At 36.7% G+C, this 27,984-nt stretch overlaps 1 protein-coding gene across 1 annotated transcript in view; it reads right to left on the bottom strand.

Moving 5' to 3' along the window:
- SGCZ (sarcoglycan zeta) overlaps positions 1-27,984 on the bottom strand; it is a 238,940-nt gene that overhangs the window by 82,673 nt on the left and 128,283 nt on the right. Inside the window, exon 4 of the mRNA XM_064449499.1 lies at positions 711-798. Coding sequence (XP_064305569.1) covers positions 711-798 — 88 coding nt within the window. The remainder of the gene's footprint in view (positions 1-710; positions 799-27,984) is intronic.

Below are 27,984 nucleotides of genomic sequence, written 5' to 3' on the forward strand. Positions count from 1 at the left end.
TTCATATTTACTAACACAATAGTATGATTTGTGCTAAAAATCCAGTATAATGCGCTAAATCTAAAAAAAGCAGGGCAAAACACATGAAAAGTTGAACCGATAAGTAGAGGATTTTTTATTTCCATTTCATTTGGAATGTTGATTTGCTATATTTTATACTTTGCAAAGTATCAGACACCATTTTAATGGATGACTGGCAGTATGATGAATTTCCATTTAAATTTTGTAGCAACTAGGAAAGCATTTTGATTTTTGTATTGTTCTGGATTTTACATTCTGTTACTCCAACAGTTTTCAATATATGTTGTTACAAATATATTACAAAAGTAATGGGGACAAACTAATTCCCATTGAAGTAACAGAAAACTGACAGGACTTGCAAGAAATGATAGTTATTTTCCCACTAAAACTGTTATTGAAATAACTTTTGCTGAGGTTGTTTTCTTAGTTTGTTTTGTTACACCTGCCTCAAAAATAATAATTTTTCATAAAGTTATGTTTTAATTATTTTAAGGCATTTCTACTTTCTCTGCCTTCAGCTAATTCTGAATCATGCTCTTATGATCCATTGTACGCATTGGTTTTTTGTTTGAGTATGGTGGTGAGATTTTTCTCTGACTATTCAGCAATATTTTATGTTTGATGTTAATTAATGAAACCTATTCATAAAGCTAAACTGATATACATAACAGTCAATAAAGAACACTCACCTACTGTCAGTTGTCCAGTTAACTGTCCCATGTGATTTCTTGCATTCACTGTTACATTTCTGTCAGATTGTAAGACCAGTGGGCTATCCTGGGAAACATGTATAAGAAAATAAATGAGAGAACAAAAAATTGAGGTAGAATTAAGCTAGAACTAAATATCAACATGCATGCTGAGAGGGGAGGTGTGTCAAATATAACAGACTTTTTAATAATTTCATAAAGTATTTCACAAGTCAAATATTTACAGAAAAGAATAATAAGAATACTATTTTAGGCTTAAAACCTTTGCGCATAGAATCCCTGCTTTAGAAATCGGAGTCGAACTTAATTTGTAACCAACACTATACTACATTATTCTATTAATCTGTACAACCTATAGTAGTATTTGGATTGCACTTACTAAAACCTTACAAACACAGACATGCATTTCGTTGAAGGTAAAAGGTATCATTATGTTCAAAAGGCAAAGAAAGAGAGCACTGGAAGGTGAGGTCATGTAACAGACAACCCTGGGCACCACCAATAGTACCTGACAGGTGCTATTAGTGATCAAGCTGATGTAGCACAAAGACAAACACTGTACGATGTTAAGTACTGTCTTAAGGTTTTTGGAGTCCGTTTGCAGCATGACTATATTGCTATCAGCATCCCACTAGGTTTAAGCTTTTGAAGAATGTTTGCATATATATGCATAGGTATATCCTGTGTCCAAAGCCAGTTCAGGGAATCTCAGAAAAGACGACAGAATTGAATTTTGATTCTTGAAGAACTAGAAGCCAGATCCACTCTGCCAGGGGAAGGGCAGATGCACAGGGGAGGGGAAGGGCTTCAACAGAGAGCAAAGAGAAACAAACCCAGCCTAAAAAACCCAGAGCTTACTGATCATGGTCTCATTGGAGTGGGGTGAGTGTGTGAGAGGGGAGGGGAAATTAGCATGGCTGCTGCTGCTGCTGCAGAGAGGCACTTTCCTCCCTAGAATCACCTGCTACCACACTGTTCCCCTGAAGCTTGCAGTGAGACCATGGGTATATTAATCATAGAATCATAGATTCGTTAAGGTTGGAAAAGACCCTTAAGATCATTGAGTCCAACCGCTAACCTATCACTGCCAAGTCCACCACTAAACCATATCCTGAAGCACCACGTCTACCCTTCTTTTAAATACCTCCAAGCATGGAGACTCCACCACCTCCCTGGGAAGCCTGTTCCAATTTGTTGAAGAAGTTTTTTCTAATGTCCAACCTAAACTTCCCCTGGTGCAGCTTGAGGCCATTTCCTCTCATCCTATCACTTGTTACTAGGAAGAAGAGGCTGACTCCTGCCTTGCTACAACCTCCTTTCAGGTAGTTGTAGAGAGTGATAAGGTCTCCCCTCAGCCTCCTCTTCTCCAGGCTAAACAACCCCAGTTCCCTCAGCCGCTCCTCCTAAGGCTTGTTCTCCAGACCCTTCACCAACTTCATTGCCCTTCTTTGGACGCGCTCCAGCAACTCAATGTCCTTGTAGTGAGGGGCCCAAAACTGAACACAATACTCGAGGTGTGGCCTCACCAGTGCTGAGTACAGGGGCACCATCACTTCCCTGCTCCTGCTGGCCACACTATTCCTGATACAAGCCAGGATGCCATTGGCCTTCTTGGCCACATGGGCACACTGCTGGCTCATGTTCAGCCAGCTGTCAGCCAACACCCTCAGGTCCTTTTCCTCCAGGCAGATCTCCAGCCACTCCTCCCCAAGCCGGTAGCGTTGTGTGGGGTTGTTGTGACCCAAGTGCAGGACTCGGCACTTGGCCTTGTTGAATCTTATACCGTTGGCTCTGGCCCAACGATCCAGCCTGTCCAGGTCCCTCTGTAGGACCTTCCTGCCCTCCAGCAGATTGACACTTCCACCCAGCTTGGTGTCACCTGCAAACTTACTGAGGGGGCACTCGATCCCCTCATCCAGATCATCAGTGAAGATATTGAACAGGACCAGCCCCAGCACTGAGCCCTGGGGGACACCACTCGTGACTGGCTGCCAACTGGATTTGACTCCATTCACCACCACTCTCTGGGCTCGGCCTTCCAGCCAGTTTTTAACCCAGCGCAGAGTGCACTTGTCCAAGCCGTGAGCAGCCAGCTTCTCCAGGAGAATGCTGTGGGAGACAGTGTCGAAGGCCTTACTAAAGTCCAAGTAGACAACGTCCACAGCCTTCCCCTCATCCACTAAGTGTGTCACCTTATCACAGAAGGAGATAAGGTTAGTGAGGCAGGACCTCCCTTTCATAAACCCATGCTGGCTGAGCCCAATCCCCTGGCTGTCCCGCACTTGCCGCATAATGGCATTCAAGATGATCTGCTCCATGACCTTTCCTGGCACCGAGGTCAGGCTGACAGGCCTGTAGCTCCCCAGATCCTCCTTCCGACCCTTCTTGTAGAGGGGTATCACATTTGCTAGCTTCGAGTCATCCGGGACCTCCCTGGTTGACCAGGACTGCTAATAAATGATAGAGAGTGGCTTGGTGAGCTCCTCTGCAAGCTCCCTCAGTATCCTTAGGTGGATGCCATCTGGCCCCATGGACTTGTGAACATCCAGGTGAAGGAGCAGGTTGATGACTGCCACCTCTTCAACAACTGGGACTTCATTCTGCATACTAGCTCCATCTCCCAGCACAGGAGATGGAATGCTGCTGGCAGTTTGCTAGCATTTACCTATACTTAAGTAAGTTTATCCAGCACCAGTAAGACACCTCACAGAAACACAGGTGGGAAAGTGCCTTAGGTAGGGATGACTAAGGGCTAAGAAAATATTTCTAAGAAATATTATATACTCATTTCATTCTTAGATTCTTCCCTAGGTATCCATTATTTGTCATTCCTGGATTGAGTACATTAGGTTAGATGGACTTCTTGTGTTTGTGTGTACGTGTGTCACTTATATATTGGTTCTTCCTATTCTTGAAAGTTTTAACAAGAGAATGAAAGGAGTTAAGGAGCCGTAATAAAGATTTATTTTTACCTGAATGATGAATTACATTTGCACTTAAATTTTCTATACCTTACAAGCCTTTTCTTTGAATCCAGGGCTTTCCTCTGCAAGAAACACTCTTCCCAGTTGTTTTCACTGTGATTATTAACTTTAAATGATACTCAGTTCCCTGGGAAGTCTGAAAATATTCTGAGCTAATTTCTAAAAGTTCAGGTGTATTTCATCTCTCACTGGACCATGCTATGACCTCTCTAACATCCTGCCAATTAGCTCTGCATCACAGAATCTGGCAGATTAAAGTCATTGTTTGGCTTGTCCTTCTTTCCAGATGAAAAGCTATAATTACCAGTGAGATGCTGTGTTCAGCATGACCAGTTTGAGCTAAATATGTGATGCAAGCAAGGGAGCTTCTGGCAACAAAACCAGCTGCTAAGGACCTTTTTCTCAACACTTGATGTGATTTCCACTTTCCTTATGGTCTTTTGAAGATCATTAGTCCAGGCAACTGCTGCTCTGGGAAAGGGGGTTGTCCTGATAGACAGCTGCATGGCCTAAGTATATTTTTAGGGATCCTTTTCCCCTTTTGCTTAGTCAGTATTTGGGGAAGAGTCTTGTCAGTTAAAATAATCTCACCCTTAGCAAGGGAGGGTACTGCCATGCCTGTTTTTGTCTGGTCAGCTGAGGGTTTGGTAACTTACACTTCCAAACACTGTTCGTAGTCTGATCTGAAGGTTTCTTTCCTTTCACCTTAGGAAAACAACAAGATTCTCAGGCTAAAATCTGCCTCTCAGGTTTCTTGTGCTCAGACACTAATTGTAAATGAAGACCTTGAGTATCAAATTCTCAAGTACAGGATAGTGAAAGATTAGGTGAGCCAAACCTCCTTTCTTCTCCTTTTCTTGTCTTATTTAAAAGATAAAAAGAGGGATGAAAAAGTTAAGAACTTAAATCTATATTCCTTGGTTCCTGGATGTCAAATATAGAGCTGCAAGCTTAAATTGTGGACCAAAGAAAACCCAGTAGCAAAACTATCAGCTTAAGCAGTCCAGTATTTTGTTTACACTGTTTACCTGCACCTCTGTTTTCCACAGGAAGTGCCTAAAGGCAGAGGTTCAAGGTATTTAAAGGTAGTTTACTCGGAGGGGTTAGCAACTCGGAGAAGACTTAGCTGAAATCAGTGGAATTATAGATCTGTAAGATGACTATAAAGTGAAATGAGTGTCAGTCGTATGAATATGAATTAACACATATCTAGAGCATAAAAATATTGGATAATTTTATCTCTGGGTCACTGGATCTGCTACTCTTTTTATGTGAACTTCAGCTTGCAATTTAATAGACTTGATAATCCACAAAATACTTTATACTCAGATGTCAGAAGGCAGTTAGAAATATGTCATCACACTGTTTTCCTGGAAATTGGAAATTTAAAAAAAAATGTTTTGATGAATATATAAACACAAACAATAGAAAAAAAATGGGATGATTAAGCTCTCCAAATAGTGTGGAAGTATTTGGAAGTAAAGAAGATTTGTTCTGAAGTCAGACAAGCCTAGGAACATGCATAGTTACTTTTTTGATATAATTTTCTAGGCTGATGTCACCCAATAGCTGGTAAAGTATAAAAAATAGATTGCTGTATTAGTAAATAATTTCTGTCTAGTTACTTAATGAAAAAAAGCTTTAGGTTATACCTGACAAAAAACCACACACTTCTTGTAATTCTAACTTGAACTGCAAGAATATGTGATGGATTAAGCACAGCAGTTAGTGTGCTATATAAATTTGCTCTGAGATTACCTGCATTTGTTAAGCATTTACAGGAATAGTTTCACATAGACTGCAAAGCCAATAAAAAAAATCTCTAAGTGGAACGAGTCATACTGTTCACATGAGGATTTTGTAAGTATTTTTCATGCTTACCAATGGCAGCTAGTTCCTTAGTGGAAAGTTGCTTTATTTCAGATGTACTGACCATTTACAGGACAACAAAAAGCTTATTTTGCAAACACGTGAAAAACCAAAAAGAACAACGAATTTCAGATAGTGAAATTATGTCAGTTTTATTTTTTATGGAAATTATTTCTGAACTCATTTACCTTAATAGGGAACACTTTTCAGCTGTGCAAAAATACTGAATATCATGCATTGAAAAAAGTTACTTGTTTTTAAGAAAAACTTTTTAAGTTAAAATATCTGAGGCAAAAGATTTTATCTGGGGGACGTGTCTATTAGTGGTGTTCCCAAACTTTAATGAATCACATGTATCAGAGTAAGAACTTCTCACCTCAAATATAATTTCTTCTTATTTAAATTCTGTACTGAAATATAATCCTTTATATCTGATGCATGACATATTGACACAGAAATTTCTTTGATGTTACTAATTTATTAATAATTTCTAAAAAAACCCAGGTATCATTTTATATGAAGTGTGGTAGGCCATATATACACCTTCTCATTAACAGAACGCTTCTGCACTGCTATGTAAATGTGGTCTTCAGAAAAGAGCTAGTGAATTATTTGTGATGACTTTCAAAAATTATACTGTAGATAACAAAAAGCAACGTAGTAAGAACATTCTTACAGTTAGACAGAGCTATTAAAAATAACAATATATTTATAAATAGAATATTGTAGAGGGATGCTCTCATGGCCATGAGGGTACCATCAGCCCTTACAGGCCCTGCCCAACCTCCCCGGGCCTTCCCCACCCCTGGTGGGGGCCCATTTCAGTCCAGCCCCATTTGAACCCCTCCTGGCAGGGTTGTCCTGCATGGCTCCCCATACCCCTTAGGGAGCAGTCAGCCCTCACTGCTCCCTGACAGATATGAGGACCTCAAGAACTAGCTGATGCTCATGGCACTGTATGAGATGACTCCCATTATAAGCCCCGAAATGTTACAACTTCAAGATTTTCAGTAGCGTATTAAAGGCATAGCAGATAAACATGATGGTACTATAGTACTTCTTACCTGAAACAGATTTGCAGCTGGGATTTATAAAGGGAAAAATAAACAAATGAATTTAGGGGATATTTTCAAAAAGCTTTCTTGAATTTGAATCCAGTTATAAATACAATGGAATTTTTTTTTTTGAAAAAAGGTTGGGTTTTTTATAGAGTAATTAATGATCGCAGTGCCACTGTGCAGTGACTTTTATTTTTAGAATTAGATGAGCAGATTACTGTAAGTATATGAAAATGATAGATTATAAAGTCATTTTACTAAAAAATACTCTGCATGAGCAGTCATAGGAAAAATCTTATTTTTTACAGATGTTTCAATTATTTTTAACATATATTTGACAAATTTCATGCCTTTTGTACACCACTCAAATAGGCAATCACAGCGAATTATCTCAGTTTTGAAGAGTATTTCCAAACCGCACTCTTTATATTAGAAAGAGTTTAAACGGAACAATATCATTCCAGTTAGTTTAATACATTAGTTTACTCTAGGTAAGATGGTACACTGTATAATTAAACATAATCCCAGATTTATATTCAGAACACAGTTAATTTTAATACCACCACCTGCTTAAGACACTTAGGAGTAGTAGCGACATGTATACCATAGCTTATAGTGCAAGCACTACCTCTCTTATGATTTAATTCCTGTGCATGGGCAAGCGCACCTCTTCAGGTTTCTGGACCTCCACACAGCACCATAATGATGTCAAAAGTAATGCAATAAATACGCAGGATTCTAGATCGGCCAACTCTGTCTCTTGGCAGTTTGTGAGCTGATGTAAGGTTGTATACTAGTCTGTTATTTGAGTGCATCCCCAGCACGGGCAGGTAATATATTTCTGGCTGGACGTTTCCTTACAGGGTTCTTTTAATGAACCTATCCTGATAAAGTGACTAATATTTCTTAATGAACATTGTATTCCCAAGGTACTTCTGCATGTAAAAAAAAGAAAAAAAGGAAAAAAATCCATGTTAGACTTAGGTTTGCTGAGAAACTCACCATGGCATTCCCCATATCCAACTACAGAGCAGCCGTGAATTGCAAGACTTTAACAAAGACAAGGAACATGTTTCCCCACTGCTGTGTAGCACCACAATTTCTCTACTGCTTTAGAGGGTCATACTGTGGGTGACAGTGAACAAGTTGACCAACTGTGTCTGGTCAATGACCTAGATGAAGCACCAACAGTGCATGAGTTATGGGACCACACTACAGCAACAAAATGTGAACTGAGAGAAACAGAAATTACTCAGTCTTCTGGTCAGTCCAGCAGCCCAGAGAAGTCAAAGAACTGAGCAGTTTTGCAATAATTACATGGAAAACTGCAGCTCAGGCAAATGGGGGATGACAAACCTGAAGACTGCCCTGAAGGAATTAAATGCAAAAAGTTTGGAAGGAGAATATGAAGGACATAGTGTCAGTCCAGAAGGGTAGAAAGCTGAGCAAAGAAGCTGTGAGGGGATGGAGAGAACATTCCTTAGCTGTTTGTCTATTGTCCAGAACCAGAACATCAGCAAGTTTCTTAACAACCTTCCTTGCAAATGGGGAGGTCATATCAGAGGTGGTAGAAAAAGCTCCAGGGTCTAAGAAAACACACATCCCTAAGGCTAGGAATCTGAGCCAAACTTTCTATCATTAACACTAAACTAACATGAAGGAACTTGAATAAGGGAGGATTTGGAAAAAACAGACCTACAAACGCCAGCCATTGCTGAGCTTTTGAGTACTTAGAGGTTGAAATCAGTTAAAACTGTTGGAAGCTTGTAAAACACAAATTAAAAAAACATGTTCATCAGAATATTCCCAAGATAGTCTTTCCAAGAATATTTCCAATATTCTTACTTATCATTATTTACCAATATGCAATATATCGAAGAATATTCTCAAGAATATTCCCAAGAATTTTCCCAAGGTGTCAGGACAGTAGACTCCCCACCATATCTGTATTTCAAATAGGGAGAAGCAAATAATTTATTGTCCCAGTTATTCCTGGACAGTTCCAAGGTAAGAAGAGTTAATGTAAGTATTGATCCAATTAAATTAGACACTTTTCTTGCTTTCTGTAGTTCTGTATTCCCAAAATAAAGTTTCATATTAGATTTTAGTGTTTTTTTTCCCTGCTCAATTGTCCTTTCTAACCTGAGAGGCATAATTTAATCCCTAATAAATACACTCAGAATCAGAAAGCTGTCTGCAAAATCAAAATAAAGATCTTTGGACTTCTGCTTTAAGGAAACATTCCAGATATCTTAGAAGTTTGACCAAATGATACTGAAATTAAGGTGGTTTTTTGCACACCAGTTTTGCACATTAGGGAGGTTTTTAGTTCAAGTAAACTATAAGGTCAATGCATTTCATTTGTCCACAGCAAGACCGATTTACCAAATTATCACCAAAAGCAAGCAGAAAAAAAATAATTAATCAACTTTTTTATATAACACACTGGTAAAATGGGCAGCAGATTTGACTTTATGTCAGAACTAATTTGGTAAAAATCCCCCAAATATTGAAGTAGTGCCACATTTTCAGTGAGATGTAAACTCTGTTTTTCCAAATTAAGCAGAGGCAGATACCTCATTTAAGTGACTCACCAAAGAATTGAAACGCTCTGTAAGACAGGCAAACAAATAGTTTACACAAGGAAATAGTTTAAAAAAAAATACACTCTAGTTGATACTGAAGGAAATATCAAACTTGACAGTATTGACAAGGTTCCAGAAACATTTTTTCTAGATAACTCTTGTTCATGAAAGGATGTTATCTCAGTTCCCAACCTCTGCTCCGTTTCCATGTCAACCGCCTTATATGCTAAAGGCAATCACAGCTATCATCCAGCTTCATGACACAGTAAATGTGAACCCAAACTTGGTTCTATCTACTGAAGTAATATAGGTGTAGCCAACAAGAATCACACACAGCACTCTAGAGAGCCACATGCACTGGTAAAGCTGCACAGTGTTCATGGCTATAATCTCCAGATAGAAATAACCTCCTTGTTTAGTTTCCTCGTATAATGCACCATGAAATTTTTATTATGGCAGAATTCAGTCATGCATAGAAAAACTTAGTGATAAAGCAGAAGCAGATATTTAAATAGCAGACAAAAAATTTGGTTTCTAAATAGCAAACAAAAATGTGAATTTTCTGGAATTTATTTAAACAACCAAAATTTCAAATGGACTTTAGATATAAACATCGCAACTAAAAATAAAACAAGACTACATTGTACTTGGAGGAAGCTCGTTAAATGCCCAAAGCTCACTCCTTATTCATTAAGCTTGTGACACAGCAAGTAAAATTATATATTACTGAGCTGCAAAGCCCCTGGAAAACTTTAATTGGGACAAATGTAGAAAACCCATGCAAGTCTTAAAATCTGAAGCCAAAACGTTAAGGGTGGAATCACTGCATTTACTCCTTTCAAACCATCATTTATTGCGGTGTGGGAATATCAGTTATTGAAAGGATTTTTGCCATTAAAGTTAATCCCAGCAACAATCTAGCAGTCCATTATACTATTTTAAATCTTGGAAAGCGGTCTTTCAATCCCTGTTTGTATGCAAGTGTTAACCATGATATACCATTACACCGAAACAAGTGTGTGTTCCTCATGCCTTTTTAACTTAAAGTGCTAAAACTTGAAATATAGCAGTAATTAACTCCAGGAAGAGGTTGAAGACATTACAGGAAAATTTCTACAAATGAAAAGTATATTTACACATTTAAAAATATTTTCCCACCATTTCCTATTGAGGGAGCATTTCTCTACTTAATTTGAATTGCATTTATTTTAGACTCACTACCTGAGAGGAAAAAAAAAAGTTGCTGTGGTCATGATCTGATAACCTGGGTATATGCAAAGTTTTTACCAGATTCTTAGTTCCTGAGGTTTCTATGATAAAGTGTGTTAACCCCCGTTCACTTGATGCATAACAGGAAACATATCAGCTTTGTATATTGGTAAATGAAAAAATGATAAAACGAAAAAACAGCAAAATAAACTTATTCCATTATGTTTACCTAATCCTATGGAAAATCTAATATAAAAGTTCAGAAAAACGTGAACTCTCCAGCGTATCAGTAGGTTCTGGTTTCCACTTTTGTGGTGCCTTGCAGACGTGCAGCAAAGGACCATATGGAAATCATATTTCCATCACCAGTTTTTCTTTCACTATGATTTCTATGACAGAACTTTTCAAACTCTAAAGCTGAAGAAATTCTAAAGGAAGGTGAAGGTAGAAAATAGAATTTCAGAAATACATAAATTGTAGCAGAAATATTTAATTAAAAGAATTGCTCAGACAAAGCAGCAAAGACTTGCAATAATAAAAAATATCAAAAAGTTATTAAATAGTGCATATTAAAATTAATATGTTGAAGAAAAATATAAGGCACAAAAGTAAGGCCAGACTAGTTATTAATTTTAAACATGTTTAGTTAGAAGGTTTATTTTAGGTAAATATTAAACTTATTCTTTTACAGAAAGTAAAGATGTCAGCAACCTATATGATTAAATGACGCCACTAGTATTAGAAGAAGCTTCAATAGGAAAAGCAGAAGTTATCTGTATTTTTTGTTTCTTCATGTAGCTATCTTAGTTTTTACAATGCTGATATTTGCTGACCAGCAATTCCTTCAAGAGGAGTCACTCACTGCTGGATCCTAATTACCTTGGCAATGCTTCCTGCATTGCTAGTTCTCTCTACTGTTCCTGTGTTAAATAATCAGAAGTTCATATCTCAAATGAACTCTGAAACACCCTACCAAAAAGAAGGGATATTATTATTGTCACTTCACTGAGCCTTCCCCTGCATGCACCCGTCGCTTATTATATCCATTGTTAGATGCTTTCAGGCTACATTATAGCACTTGTTTGATGCGAGGACTATCAATTCCATGGATGTTTAGCATCAGGTATAATAAGGCTTTGATCAAGGCATCAAAAAGAATGACAATAAGAATGGCAATTACAGGAATTACAGATAACCCACTGATTATCTTCAGTAATGCCTATTATGAAAAGTATACTTCTCTAAATTTTCAGAAAACTTCTTGGTTATGTTAGCCCAGGGCTGAGGACTTCAACATTTATGGCAAAGGTCTCAGCATGTATTTTGGCAGCTGGTAAGAACAGGAATTCAGTCCAAAAATGTCTTTGCAGTATTTCTTTCATGAAAGTAACATCTGTGGTGTTATTGAGAAAATTCACTTTTGACTGTCTAGCTAGAAGAGCCAGATGACTTTCCACATACTCTGGCTTTAAGAGAGCAGAAGAATCTAATTTTTAACTCTTCTGTTTTAATTTCTGAACCATGACTTATGCCTTTCCATACTCCCTGCAGTTAGGCCCAGCCTTCTTTTCAGGACTGAAAGTATTTGGGTCCAGGAAGTCTCCTATTTTCTCATAAGAAAGGATCAGTCTGATTATTTCTTATCCTTTTCTGTTCATGGTCATTAGGCTTCCCTATGTGATATTTGATCCGTAAAGCCTCTTTCTTCTTCCTCCTCCTTTCTCTACTACACACCATTCCTGGTTCTATGATTAAGGCTGCTCTGAACTTCCCTGGGGAAATGACATCTGCTGGCAACTTTTCTTCCCACCCGAGGGAGGAGAATGTGGTTATCTCACATTGAGAGACAACAATAAAATCCTGTATTAACAAAGACTTCTCACATAAAGAGGAATTAAGATGCTTCACACCTCTCAAGTTGGTACAGTCTTTTGAGTAGGTATGTGAACAGTTAATAGGTAAAATAGAATAGCCTTTCTGTTCTCCAGGGAGAACCACTACAAGATCTTCATCTGGATCATTATTTTTTAATAAAGTATACATCTTTTATCACCATGCGTTATGAAGAATAAATACAAAACTACATTATATTGAATACAACAGGTAGAAGAGAGTATTTCAAGATTAAAAAAAAAACCAAAAAGCATACCCTATACATCATGCATTCACCTTTAATTCTGGCAAACCAACATCTAGAAAGTGATCTTGAGAAGTATTATGTCTGGTTTTTCTGTTGTACATTCTTTAACCTTGCAAAACATTTAATAAGAAGCTTTGCCATTAGTATGACACAAACTTGGCCAATATCTGAGCTCAGAATTTGTTTCATGTCTCCTCTAAAGCTTGTCATCTGTGGAAAGGAGACATTCATCCCCACCTTTATTGGAGGACATGACTTGGTGGTTCAATAAATTGCCTTTCTCTTAGAAAATTTGCTTTGAGGCATGCCAATCACAGACTAAAAAAACATCACCAGCCCTGTTCTGAAGGTCAAAATTGAGGAAATAAAATTCAGTAGAGAAGATTATGGTTCAAAGAAAGAGACAACATGTGCCCCTTCAGGGAAGCATATTATTTTCCAGTGGGAACAGCACTAGTGTCAACTTTGCAGTTGTAGATAATTGCTACCTTTTAATAACACAGATCTTTTCCAAAGGATATAATTAACAATTTGTCTTTCTTTTCTACTCTCTAGCTATTCAGAATTTATTTCCATTTCAGTAACTGGCTAACTTTTCCATACCAAACACTTTTCCACTGCAAATATTAAAATATTGAAGAAAATTGGCCTCCACTGACAGAGACTAAAACAAATATCGTTCTGTGACTTTGCAGTTTTCCACAGATGACATTTAGATTAAAACAGTGTGAGAAATGCCACGGACCTGAATCACTTGTGCAACCTGCAGAATTAATCAGTAAAGTTCTAAAGACTGAATTTCTTTTAAATTCAAGATCATAGAGCAATATGGGAAGTTAAAAACAGTTGTATTTCCTTACCAACAGTGTTAAACTTCCAGAAAGATCTCATTCAGGCTTGCATGAGTGTTTGAGTACTTCTCACACTTCTGCATAAGGAAAACAATGCACATGCAGGTATACCAAGAAATTAAGAATTCTTTCTGCATTTTTTTTCTTCTTTACTGGCATGATAGTGGTTTTAATATTTTCTGTTGTGTTTCTGGCAACTAGTCAAGCTCTACTAAATGTAAAGGGATGATCAAACAGTTCCAGGTAAGTCTGTATTGGAATATTACAGTAATTGTCAGGAAAAAAAAAGTTTTAGGTTTCCATTATAAACTTACTAATATTCTTCTATAACATTATTAAAATCTCTGTAAAATATTTCTAGGGCATCTTAATTATTTTCAGTGAAACTTAAGACCTAATTTCCCCCCCCCCCCCCCCCTTTTATCTTAAAGAGCAGTGAAAAAAGATCTGGTTTCTGTTTTGAGTTCTGACTTTTGAGCAACAGTAATTACAAAAAATTAGGCTTGGTTCATTCTTGCCACAGAACGCTTCCTCTAAAGAATAAAGTTTTTACTTTAGAACTGTCAAAGTGTTTGAATATGCAAAACTTTTGCCAAAGTTGTCCAAATTTACTCTAAAAGCTATGTATACAACATTATAATAAATTAAAATATTTAACAGTGAACTTTTTCACAAAGTTCTTCCAGACCCTAAGAAGACTGCCTAATAACTTCTTTCTTCTTTGAATCTTGTCAGCCCTTCCAGGATTCTGAAGTGATATGCTCGTTAAAAAACAATGTGACTTTAAACATTTGATCCTTAAACCCAATCCTACAACTGAAATAAAATCAAGAAAATTTGTCATGAGAAATTAGCTGATATCAAACTATGCAAAAATATTGTTCAATCTACTAATTCACATTTTAATAAATATTAAAATTAATAAAAATTCTTGCAATTAAATCAATGTATCTTCCTATTTGATTCTAAAAGGGAATGAAAAGAATTTGCTAGTTTGTCATATATTAAATTTTAATTTTGCTAAGCTGCTTTTAACACTAAAAAACCAAGCCTCCTCAGATGAAATCTTTCCTCTCAGGAACAGATATTCATAGACTATTTGATGTAGGAAAGGGGCTATGTGACTCTTTCTTAACAAGATTACTGTTGGGAATGACAAGTCTCAAGAATTTTTAGGACAAAATAGACTCAAAGGAAGGTGCTATACAGATAATAATAAAGATGGAATTAGTCCTCAGAAGCTTAAAGATAATTAAAAACATTTAAAAATTGTACTGAAATATGTTTCAGAGGGTTTTTTATTTATTCAGCTGCAAAAATGAAAATAATAAAGGAAACAAAAGCAGAATGACATGGCATCAGAACTAAAATAAGAGCCATATATTGAACACTTCCTAGCACTGATTTCAATGACATAAGACTGCATTTTCAGTTTCTCCAAGCCCAACTAACAACAAAAGAAATATCTTCTCTCAGATTCTCTCAGACTGCAGTTTTGCATTATGTCTTCCTTCTCAGCAAAGAAAAAGCTTGCATTGGTTCTACCTCTAGCCTTCATCTCATCACTCAAATGATCTGACTTACCAAAGGGAAAAACCAGATAATAGCAAAAAAAAAAAAAAAGTTTAAATTTTTTACCTAGGTAATTTCATTGTTTTCTAAAATGCTGCTTGACTAAAAATGTTGAACTGATACAAGTAAGAATGAAGTCCCACAGCTGAGGATAGGGCTGACCAACTAGGGGTAGCAAAGAACAGGCAATTCTTTAAATATGTTTGAGAATAGAGAAATATTTCTCTGCCAAAGGATCTAATGTGAAACCACACTTAATGTCTTCTAATATTTACATTGTTTCTGTCCAAATGATTTATGGCGAAGTGGGAGAAACTAGATCAGAACCTTTCTTTGTTCAGAACGTGACCATGCATTTGTTTGTCATGTTCATTAAGGATTTAAACCAACTTCAAATAGTAAGCATTCAAAGTAGCAAATATCAACAAGAATTGCTTTAAAGGGTTCCAGTTTCCCTTCAGATAATGACATACAACATTAATTTAAACCTGTGATAATTCTGTGGTTTTATATCAGGGTGACATTTATAGTTAAGTCCTTATAGACCCCATAAAATACAATTTTATGCAAAAATAAATTTTAACTAGTAAACTGCAAAGCCTTTCAGGCTAAACTGCAGCACAGCCTTTATAAGGCAAACCGCCCTGTCAGTCAAACTCAGTCCTGTTGGACTATAATATGTTTGTAACTGCCTCTTAATGGATAACTGGCTGTGTGAAAATTCCTCCCCTGAAGAGCACTTTTTTTTGTTTTCAATTTATCCCTTTTGCCATGGGGGATTTTGCAGACGGTTAGCACCCTGAGTACATGGGATTGCCAGGCAATAAAGTCAAAAGCCATTTAAAGTCAAATTTTGCAATGGATTCTCACTATACTGTTAAATATTCTTTCTTCTAAAAAATGGCCTGGTAAGTTTTTTGTGAAAAATCTCTTTGGAACAACTAGTTTGCCATCACTGGCAAAGTTTAACTCTTTTAAAGAGAGTCCTAGCTAACTGACACATATATAGTATTTCAAGATTTTTTTAATCATCCTGCTGTAGTATTATGTCAATGCCGTGGAGGGGGCGGGGAGGAAGGTTAAGTGCATTATTTCAAGAATACAAGTAAATGTTCTCTGCTTAAATGTCAATGTAAAAATAAATTTCAGCTAATTTTAGCTGTATTTCTGCTAACTTATAACCTTTACACAAGAAAATCTGAATTGTTCAATTTCCATCCTCTGAAAATGCTATATTTGTATTATATTTTGAATTTATTAAACTTTTAACCAGAGTGATAACATTTCAGTGAGTGGTGGAAGATATCCTTCCATATATAGGTGATATAATGGATCTATCAGCTTGTACCGGGAGACCTTTGAATGAAAACATTTATAATCATGCATATATCTAGAAAATTATTTTCATTCCTCTAATACCCTGGCAATAAATCTACATAATATACTCCAATATGCTCTTGATACCATGAAAAATATTATGTTCTCTTCATATGTCTTGTTCAATAACTTCAGTAACTGTGCTAACAATTATGAAATCCAATGCTTTATCTATAATAAAAAATAAATACATAAAAAAAGTAGAACTATGCATCAGATGTGGGAAAACCACACCAGAATTAGTTTGGTTTCATCTGGCTAATATTAGCTAGTGGATGTTTTTTCAACCAATACAATTACAAAAGCCATGATGAAACTCAGTTGCATTTCCCAATTTCATGAGCTTGAATTTCATCTAATATTTTTCCTGTACAGCCATCAGCAAATAGTCCTACCTCAGCCAAAGGCTTTGAATGCCAGTCATCTACCAGTTTCTCTTTCAAGGGTCTATCATGAAACTGTATTTTAACAGTGTGTTCTTTCTAGGTCAGCACTTCTGAAGTGTCAAACATCCGGAGGGGAAAGGAAGAATACTTGCTGGGAACAATTCTATCCTGAGTCAGCGTTCGTGTAGCTTACTGCGAGAAAAGCTCAGGCAAATTTTTTTAAAATATAATGCAAAAGTCAAGGAAAAGCATAAGCATAAGCTACATCATCATCCATATTTTCCTGTCTCATAAATTATGCAAAATGCATTCTAGCAATAGAATTGCAGGAACACTTGTCAAAGTTTACATAGAGGAAAATGGAGATTTTCAAAACCCACAATATTCCTGCTGTGTCACAGGTGACAGAGTTCCATACTGTTTTCATTTTGACACAAAACCAGGAAGGAAATATTCAGTTTATTATCTTTATCTAGATCTCTTTTTATATACTATATTGATAAATGATGATTAATATCTCATTTCAAAACCAGGAATGATGTATTTTCAAAACAACATCCTGCCAACAAAAGGTTGCTCAAAAGAAAACACCCTGGAGCATGGCAGGGGTCTGGGCTCTGAGCAACCTGATATAGTTGAAGATATCCCTGCTCATTGCAGGGGAGTTGGACTAGATGACCTTTAAAGGTCCCTTCCAACGCAAACTGTTTGTATGATTGTATTAAATACTTCTGACATAAACTGTAATTGCAAAATAGATGGTTAAATCTGAATGTTCTGAACTTTCAGGAATGAAGTAAAGCAGACCAGAAAAAATAGCAGTATTTTTTTAAGGGATCTTTTCTATTTTGTCATTATAGCATCAAATAACCAAAACCTGCTGCTCTGGCACTGATGATAAGGAACTTGTCTGGTTGAGCTGGGTGTTGGATCTGTGTGTCTCCGCTTCTGTACCACTAACTGGTTTTTGGAAGAGGCTAGGATTTTAAACACAAATATGTGTTTCTATACCTTTTGTTTCCTGAAAACCTTAAATCACCTTAAATTTCGTCATTCGCTAATTCAGAAAAGTGGTAGTGTCATTTTTAGTTCATTACTGTGGCTAAAAAACAAGTTTGTTTTAAACAATAATAAACAATAAAAGTCAACAGGGAATACTGGTGTGCCATGAGGAATCAATCTGTGAAACAGTAATTTGGGGTCAGAAACCTGGGTTCATACCATTTTTAACCAGCAAAAGAGTTAAAATTGCAACCAAATATTAACTCAGTGAATAACCAACACTTTAGTAAATTAGCATATGACTATATTTTAGCTCACTTGGAATTTTCAGGCAACAATAGGGAGAGAACACATATTCGTGTTTAAAACCACAGGCATCTTGCATTTGAGAAAAAGGGCAGGGTGGATAAGGCTGTAGACAGAGATACTTGGACTTAAAGGAAATCAAGACAAATCCCAGAATTTCTAGTAACTTCTCCCATAGGCTTTTTGGTCAGATCTGTGCTGCCTTCAAGAGTCATTCCAGCAAGGACATATAAAAGTATCTATCTATTCTGGCAATGTTTCAGACCCTTACAATTCCCATAGGAAGCACAGTGCATAGGGTCCCTTTGGATTTCTATGAGGCAAGCTCTTCTTCTATTTCTCCAGCTGCTGACTAACCTAGGATACATATAAAACATAATGGTCAAGTATAAGGAACTCTGCCTCACTCCTGGAGTACTGAAAATTGTTTACAATTTTTTTCAATTTGCTAAGTGTCATGGCTTACAGAAATATCTCTGAATTATTAAAATAATTTCACTACTGAGAGTGATATAATAATGAATCATATTTCATGTCCCTGAGCTTCCATTACTTCAGCTATTCTGTCTGCCCACTTGTACATGGACTTCAAAAGGTTAAGACAAAATTGTATGGCATAATGACAATTCATATTTATTTTAATTGCCACAATTTAGTAGAAAATTACTTTGGCTAATAAATCACATTAAAACATTCTTTCTCACGACAAAGCCAGGCTTTATTACAAGTCCAGCTGTCAAGGGTTGTTTGTTCTTTGAAGTTACAAACTTTGGATGTATAAAAGCCCAAATGTCATTGTCATTGTAAGAGTGCTTTAGAAGGGTAAGATGAGTTGATCTGTCCGACAAAGAAAGCACAAAAATAATACCGAATGCTTCAATTCCTATGATTCATATCTGTTTTGACTTTCAAGAAATTGTTTCATTCTGTACCTACTGAAATGAAACAATACACATTTCACATCTGTAACACACAGAACTGTCTAATTTAGGACTCAAAATTGATATTTTTACATCATGAAATTTTATCAGAAACAACAAACTATGTAGCAACACAATATCTTTTATCAGTTAAAAAACTGAAGTAATTTTCTTTATCTGTTCAGAAATCTATTTTAAATGTTGTCTCCTGATCCTCCTGCCTCACTTCTCTTCCCTTAAAAAAAGAACATAAAAGCTCAGAAGGAAACAAACCCACTTGCTGTTGCACTAACAAGTATACTGAATCCACATTGGCTGTCCTGTCACTTAATTTTCAAATCACTGAGTTTATGAGTCATTATTGGCTAATATGTCAAAACCATTTCAAGGGGGTTTAATGCTCATGTATCTTGTATAGACCATAATTTGAATGCCTCTTTGGGTTCTCTCTGGGTTATGCAATAAAAATATAATGTGAAACCTTATGGATTCGTAATTTTTAGTCCATGGCATTTTTTTTTAATCAGGTGTGAGAGCTGTTCCAGAGAGATTTAAAAAAAAATCTGAACAATCCCATTTTCTTAAAATTCCAGTCCCTGAAAAATCTTGTTCTTCATCTAGGTTTGTTGCTTTTTAAAAGTTATTTTTTGTGCTTAGTGCTCAAATCTCTAAAGTATAACTAGATAAAGGTAGTTTTTTCATTTGTTCCTAGCTTATTATTTGTAAGATCTCCTGTTAGGCCCAGACCTTCCCAAAACAATTTTGGCATTTATGATATCATCGCTGAATCGAATTTGCTCTACAGGGTCCTGAAGCTGAAACCACAACAGCAGATTGTAGCTTCCCTTCCTTTTATCCTCAAGGCACATATTGCATTAATTTTAAATTGGTTTACTCTCATCTTCTGGGCGCAATACATTATATTGTTGTAAAACTATGAAGTTCTATATAATCTGGAGACCAAAATTAAATGTTACATAGTGTAGTCTCTCTTCCTGTATGTCATGACAACAGCATGCATCACCAAGGATATCCAAGAAGAACATTGCCTCTGTAAGCCAAAAGTTATTGAGGGAAAGTAATTTCTCTCAACAGTCTGAGACATGCCTGAGTCCAATGATATTTATGAAATTAATGTCTTGCCTCTTTGATGAGAGACAAAAAGGTTAAATCGCTATATACATAGGTTTTCAAATCAGAACAATTAATTAATCTGGCTTTCAGTATAATGTAGACCACAGAGCCTTAAGCCAGTAATTTCTACATTGGTTTCTCTCCCACAGCCCTTAGGCAAAAAAAACATGCGCTTTCCCAACTAACTAAAATTAATTTTACTTATTAAAATATCAATATAGGCCAAGAGTTCTGAAAGAACTAATTTCAAATATAGGAAAACAAAATAGAGGCAGAGTCAAAATCCGGATGGCTTCTTTATGAAAAACAACCTTATTTATATTAGTAGAAATGTATAACATTCCTATACACCTGCAAGTATTTGTAAGTTAGTGAAAAACTCTAAAAGGCTATCAGGTGATAATCTATGGTTGTCAAGTGGAATACCTCTATCATAAATGGTTTAATGGTAAAATTCTCAAATAAGGAAGACTTCCCCTTGCATTTAACGAGATTGCGGTATCCCAGAAACTGCCTAAGATCTCTAGACTAGTTGTACACTTGATGTAGCTTCAAGTTCCAATATACTAGGTACACCTACCACATATGCATGTCATTTTCAATGTCTTTAGGAAGAGAACACATTTCAGGAAATATAGAAGGACCAGAAGTATCAAAATAATGCAGGAAAGAAAAACAATCTGTATCCTTCCCTGGCATTTCAGAACATACTTACTAAGAACTTTAAAAGTAAGTGCAGCAGGTGATATTGCCTCAGTTTAGGGTTCACTGTACATATTTACATTTAAAGAGCTATCAAGCACTAGGTATTACCATTATTATGAGGACAGGGCATAGACTGAATTTTACTACTGAGGCAGTTGCCTTCCTCATTATTCTAGTCTCTTGAATTGCATAAACCCCTTCAATCTGTTGAATTACTCCATTTTATATTACAGATTTTCCAACCTCTACGAGGACAGGGTCTGGTTGTTTTCCAAACAAGCCTGAATATCCTTACAGAAAAACACATGGACAGATGGCCTTCTTCCCTGCTGATGTTACATTAGAAATATGCTTGGAGGGAAACTGTCAACATCTCTTGAATCATATTTTTTGTTTTCTTTATTTTGAAATATTATCTAATGTGGTAAAGTTCATTTATATATTTTATATTAGTGTTCAGTGTAATCTCATTTGATTGATAATGTATGTTCTACATTTCTCTCTATCTTTCTGCAGGGAGAACAAAGCATGCGACAATCTACCACAGTAAAAACTGTAGAGGAACAGTAATTTTATAAACATTTCTTAATCTATTTTCTTTGATTCAGTTAATTTAGAATATGGCCCTGCTCCCCACCCACCCAAATACTTAGATGGTATTGAAGGACAGCACCCTCAAAACATTTTTAGCAATACCAAGTTGATGAAGGTGACACTGAGTAGTCAGCATGGATTTATGAAGAAGAAATGTCTGACCAAACTGACAGCCCTCTACTATGAGATGGTTAACTTGATGTATGTGAAGAGAGCAATGGATGTTGTTTATCCTAAGGTTTTTGGCCTTGTCTCCCATGACATCTTCACAGACAAAGTGATGGCCTACATAAAATGACGGTTAAGTGGACTAAAACTGGCTAAACAGATGGGTTCAAAAGGTGATAAGTGGCACAAAGCCCAGCTGGAGGCCAGTCCACTAGGGGTGTACCTCAGGGATCTATATTGGGGCCAAAAGTGTTTAATCCCTTCAGTAATGACCTGGACAATAGCACAGAAACTTTGCATATGACACAAACCTGGGAGGAGTGGTTGACACACCTAATGGTTGTGCTGCCATTCAGAGGGACCTCACAGGTAAAGAAAGTCAACAGCCTCCTGAGCTGCATCACCAGCAGGCCAAAGAGCCTTCCTTTCTACCCAGACCTTGTGAGAACCATCCGGAGTGCTAGGACCAGTTCTGGGCTCACCAGCACTAGAAAGACATCAACATAATGGATTGAGTCCAGCAAAGAGCCATGAAGGTGGTGGAGGAATTGAAGCGTCTGCCAGAAAAAAGGATGCTGAGAGAGCTGGGATTGTTCAGCTTGGAGAAGGCTCCTCCAGGTGGAGGATCTTAGTAATGTCTATAAGTACCTGACAAGAGGGAGTAAGACTGAGACAGGCTTTTCTTAGTGGTGCCCAGTGACAGGAAAAGAGGCAACTGTGCAAACTGAGATATCTCTAAATGGAATTTCTTCTAAGACAAAAACAATAGTCTGAGTGTGGCCAAGCATTGCAAAAGGTTGCCCAGAGAGATTTTGGAGTATCCATCCTTGGAAATACTCAGAACCTGACTGGACGCAATCCTGGACAACCTGCCCTAGCTGACCATGTTTTGAGCAGGGGAGTTTGACCAGATGACCAACAGAGATGTGTTCCAATTGCAGTAATTATATAATTCGATGAAAGCAAATTAGTATGGAATGAGTAAGTTTGGTTCCCTAGGTCCCCACATGACTCTCAATAAAGCTGAGAGCATTTTATTTCCTCAGAAGTAAATTAATAAATACTACAATAAAAATCAACCTAGAACAAGGAGAATTCATGTATTTATTTATGCATATAGACCTTTCTTTACTTGAAAATTGCAATCTCACCACACCCCAGTGAGAAATTCTTCAGAAGCATATCCCTTAGAACCTTATGTGATCTCCTTGTAACATGGAGGTAAGTTTTCCTCTGGAGCTGCACTGGACACTCTCAGACAGTATTTATCAGTGGAAAAAAAAGACATAGATTACTCTGACATTTACAGCTGCACCCAAAAAACCCATTCATGTTGTTCTTAAACTTTATAATCTTCACAGAAACAGGAAGTATCTTATTTGGTCTAGTTACACTCATATTTTACTTATAAAAGTTGTGGAGTAATGTCATGGTTTAACCCCAGTCAGCAACTAAGTATCACAGAGACACTCTTTTAGCCTCTCCTCCACCCCCACAGTGCGAAGGGGGGCAGAGGATAGGAAAAAAATAAAGTAAAACCTATGGGTTGAGATAAAGACATTTTATATAGGACAGCAAAGGAAGACAAAATACTACTACTAATAATGATAAAAGAATATACAAAGCAAGTGATGCACAATGCAGTTGTGCACCACCCACTGACTGATGCTCAGCCCATCCCTGAGCAGCAATCATTGCCCCCCAGCCAACTGCCCCCAGTTTATATACCGAGCATGGCATTATATGGTATGGAATATCCCTTTGGCCAGTTGGGGTCAGCTGTCCCAGCTGTGTCCCCTCCCAGCTTCTTGTGCACCTGGCAGAGCAAGGGGAGCTGAAAAAGTCCTTAGTATAAATATTACTTAGCAACAACCAGAATGTGTGTTTTCAACATTATTCTCATACTAAATCCAAAGCAGAGCACTATACCATCTACTAGGAAGAAAATTACCACTATCCCAGCCAAAACCAGGACAAGTAAAAAATTACTCTGACAAAACTTAACACTCCTTTTCTGAAGAATACAACAACCTGGTAATTTAGCATTGTATCACATATATTGCCATGTTGTCATCTAAATCAAGTGACAAGAGTACATGGCACTTAGGGACACGGTTTAGTGGTGGACTTGGCAGTGTTAGGTTTATGGTTGGACCCAGTGATCTTAAAGGTCTTTTCCAACCTAAATGATTCTGTAACTCTATGATTATTAATTAATATTAATAAATTACCTAATATGAAAAATATTAATTTGGTGCAAATTAGCCATTAACGCTATATCTGATTCTTCCTGAAGAAGTTTAAGTAGTTGTATTTACCAAAGACTCATCTAAGATAACTAATACTCATATCTTGGCACCAGTAGCAAATATTCAAAAGTTATTCCCTATTCAAGAACAGGGAAACACTGAGACTAACCTGCAGTGGAAATCAATTTTTATTTTATTTTCAAAATACCTTTGTCACTTAGTTCCTTTCATTCTGCAGGCAACACCAAACTTTTCCAGTCTTGCTTCAAATCAAATATACTTTAGCTCTGCAGACTGACTGATGTCACTCACTAGATGTGTCACCAAGAAGGAGCAAAGGAACACTTCAATGAACAGTCCCGTACGTAGTGGCATGGAAACTTTTACACACTGAAGCCAACTACAAAGTAACTTCTTGTTTTCAGTGTGGCATAAAAGCAGACATTTTTGAAGTAAAAATCCATGGATAAATCCAGGCCAAATTGGTCCTGGTAGCATATCTGAACCAGACTGACCTATAGGAAATTGAGCAAATAAGAACATCTTTAAATCAGTAGTGAGAGACCAGATCTCTACAGGCTGTTGCCAAAATCACTGGGCTACTAAGGTAGCTCCAGGACATATTTGTACCTAACATATGTTTTACATGCAGATACAAAGCACAGAATTTTGTCTTATGTACCTTTTTCAAAACATTGATTAAAATATAAAAAGGGCACTCTTCTTATTTAAATATACCCACCTACTATAGCAAATGAACTTTGAGCCATTACTGCAAAAAAGCTTATAGACAGATTCGATGCAACTTTCCAGCAGGGAATCAGCAGCAGAGATTTATATAGATTTTTACTCTTGCTAAGAAATCTCTACGATTTTTAGAAAAGAGAAAGGGAACAGAGGCTGAAAGACTGAACCAAAACCAACATCATTGAGGGTGATGAAAGATAACAGAGTTTGAAAGTCTGGCTATGTTTAGTTGGTTGGGTTTTTTTGGTTTTTGTTTTTGGGTTTTTTTTGTTTTGTTTTTTTTTTTTAAGGCAGATCAACTATTCTACATCTGGAAAGGAAACTGCTTGCTTGTTTATTCTTCATTAAATTATTCATATGCTGCTGATTTATAAGCAGTGATAAAACACCAAGAATTACCATAAAAACAAGAGCTAAAAGAAATTGGGGGAAAAGACTCTTGTTCTAAAGGAGCCAAGTGTGGTTTCTATAGGAATGGTTAGGGAATAAAATACAGTTCCGTCCTCAAACTGGTACTAAAAAAAGGTTAAAAAAAATAATCATACAATCATTTACAATCTGTGTTCAAATTCATCTAAGGATGCAAAAAAAGCACCAAGATATCTTATATGAAGGCTAATCTGAAAGCAAACTTATCCCATAAAAATCTATCTAATCCACTCTGGTACCTCAGATACCTTCAGTGTTTTCCTTTTTTTAATTTTTTTTGGTGGTGGTGGTGGTGGTCCTGTCCATATACAAAAGTACACTATCTTGCTTGGGCTGAATTATCTAGGTGCCTTTGTCCTGACAAAATAAATTTGGGACTTTGGGACTTTTTAACTACTTTTGGTAATTCCTGACATTAACCTATAAATACAGCATTGAGACTAGATGTGTTGATTTCATCAGTACTGCCACCCAGGTTTTTTATAGTTGTTTAATAGCTAGAGCTAAAGCATTTGCCCAAGATGTAGGAGATAAGGTCTAATTCCCTTTTTAGTCTGAGGGAATTCAAATGTCTGTCTCACGTTCCCCTCAACTGTGCCAACCACGCTATGAGCAAGAAGATAATGATGGTGCTGCGACTCTCAAAAATAAAACAAAATAATGCTTCATTGTGGGAGGATGAGAACTGTAATTTTATAACCTAACAAAGTGATTTCCTGATTTCCAAGTTCCATTGTGTCACATCCTCAAGCCTCCAGCTAGAAACATCTGTGACAAGTCCAACAGAATCCTATAAAGATACTATGCAATCAAACCATATTTAAGCAGTAGACACTTCAGAAAACACCAGACTCATGTCCCCTTCAAACCCAAGCCTGCTGTGCAGTACTGGTGGCTTTCAACTTCCACTAGAGATATATTTGCTGTATATGCTTAAGACTGGTTTTCAAGCCTCACCCAAAAAAACCCTGAAACAAGATTTTAAAAGTTTCCCTAATTTATTTAAAGATTTTCTTATTTAGTCTTAAATAATTACAAAGAAAGAATGAATGTTTATATTTTTATCAATTAATTCTTTAGTTAATTGATATATGCTTAACAATAGCCATTTAAGGCTTAATGTTCAGCAGAGTCCTTTTTTTGTTGTTGTGTATACCTAACCACCCTGATATTTATTTTAGATGTTCTAATTATAATTAGATCTTCTAATAAAACAAAATTATACTTAGTAATATCATAGAATCACAGAATGTTTTGGGTTGGAAGGGACATTTAAAGGTCATCTAGTCCAACCCCCCTGCAGTGAGCAGGGACATCTTCAACTAGATCAGGTTGCTCAGAGCCCCATCTGAACTGACACTGAATATTTCCAGGGATGGGGCATCTACCACCTCTCTGGGCAACCTGTTCCAGTGTCTCACCACCCTCATTGTAAAAACTTACTTTCTTACACCTAGTCTAAATCTACCCTCTTTTAGTTTAAAGCCATTACCTCTTGTCCTATCACAACAAGCCCTACTAAAAAGTCTGTCCCCATCTTTCTTATAAGTCCCCTATAAGTAATGAAAGACCGCAAAAAGGTCTCCACAGAGCCTTCTCTTCTCCAGGCTGAACAACCCCAACTCTCTCAGCCTTAAATATCAGTTAGTATACCTATTAACTGCAATGCTGATATTGATTCAACAACAGCAAAAACTGAAAAGTCTCTTTGAAAGCTACATGCTATCACCAACCATAAACTTGGTTTTCATAGTAGTTGTACAATTTAAAGGTTGTTACTGGAAATATCAGTAGTGAACCACCATTTCAAGTTCTGTTCTCTGAGGGAAAAAAAAATTGGTTCAGACAATAAAATAATATAAAATGAAAATTCAGGGCATTTGGATTTCTGCTCCTATTTCTTTGCCTGGCAACATTAATGTATAAATACCTTTAAAAAAATAACCTGATTTGATTAAAGAGTTAACAAAACAAAAACCAGACCAATGGAAAAAACATTATTGCATTAGTACAAACCAGCAAACGCAGAAATATCAACCACAATTTTATAATATTCAGAATAGTGGAGTGCACAATCGGCAACTGAATTTATTATTATAAAACACAGGAAAGTCTAGAAATGCACAAGTATGTTCTCTTCCATTTCAATCCCTTTGGAACGTAAAACTGAAAGAAATATTTCTTTTGTTCCAGATAAAACTGAGAAGTATTACTTGGCTAAGGCCCTGGAAATAGAGCAGTGTGGTCCACTATGAATTTACTGCCTGGTTGCATTGCAGAATCGGAGCAGTCATGGGTGGGTGGATACTCTTAGGAAGAAACCAGGAGGCATTTTTATGACCATAGACTGAATAAACTGCTTTCTTCAGTAAAAGTACTGCAGTTCTAAATAATGTGCTGGCACTGATGCATGAGACAAAGTAAATGTGTTTACGCTGCAAATATCCAGTAATCTTTGGATACCATGGTGATCAGCACAGTACAGACAAATTTCCTTTTCTGTTTAAAATAATCAAATAAGTGGCCAAAAGTAGGGGAAAGCACAGATGCATTGGTTTCATGTGCTTCTTTCTTACCATCTATTCAAAAATAATTAATGTCCCATTGAGGGCAGTGTGGGTTTGCTCTATGGCTTGGGATCAGATCCAATGGATGTGCACACTGACTTGAAGGGACAGTGTTCGGCAAAATACATTACTGTGGTGCCTGTTCAGTCTTTATCTTTAATTCCAATACAAGCTCAAGTAACCACTGTGACAGTGTTTAAAATATGGATTAGGAAAAATATAGGATTGTAATACTGATGAGTCCAATCCTTTAAGGGCTGGGATACTTAGAAAAATTACCTTGGAGGACTTCCCTCAAAATTTTTGTTATGTCCAGCCAGATGGAACATGTCTATAGAATAAAGCAGATCTCTTGAAAGCTGCTTAAGTAGTGAATGATGATGGAGCTCCACAGGGTACAA

The sequence above is a fragment of the Phalacrocorax carbo genome, chromosome 4, assembly GCF_963921805.1.
Source record: "Phalacrocorax carbo chromosome 4, bPhaCar2.1, whole genome shotgun sequence".
Taxonomy (NCBI): Eukaryota; Metazoa; Chordata; class Aves; order Suliformes; family Phalacrocoracidae; genus Phalacrocorax; species Phalacrocorax carbo.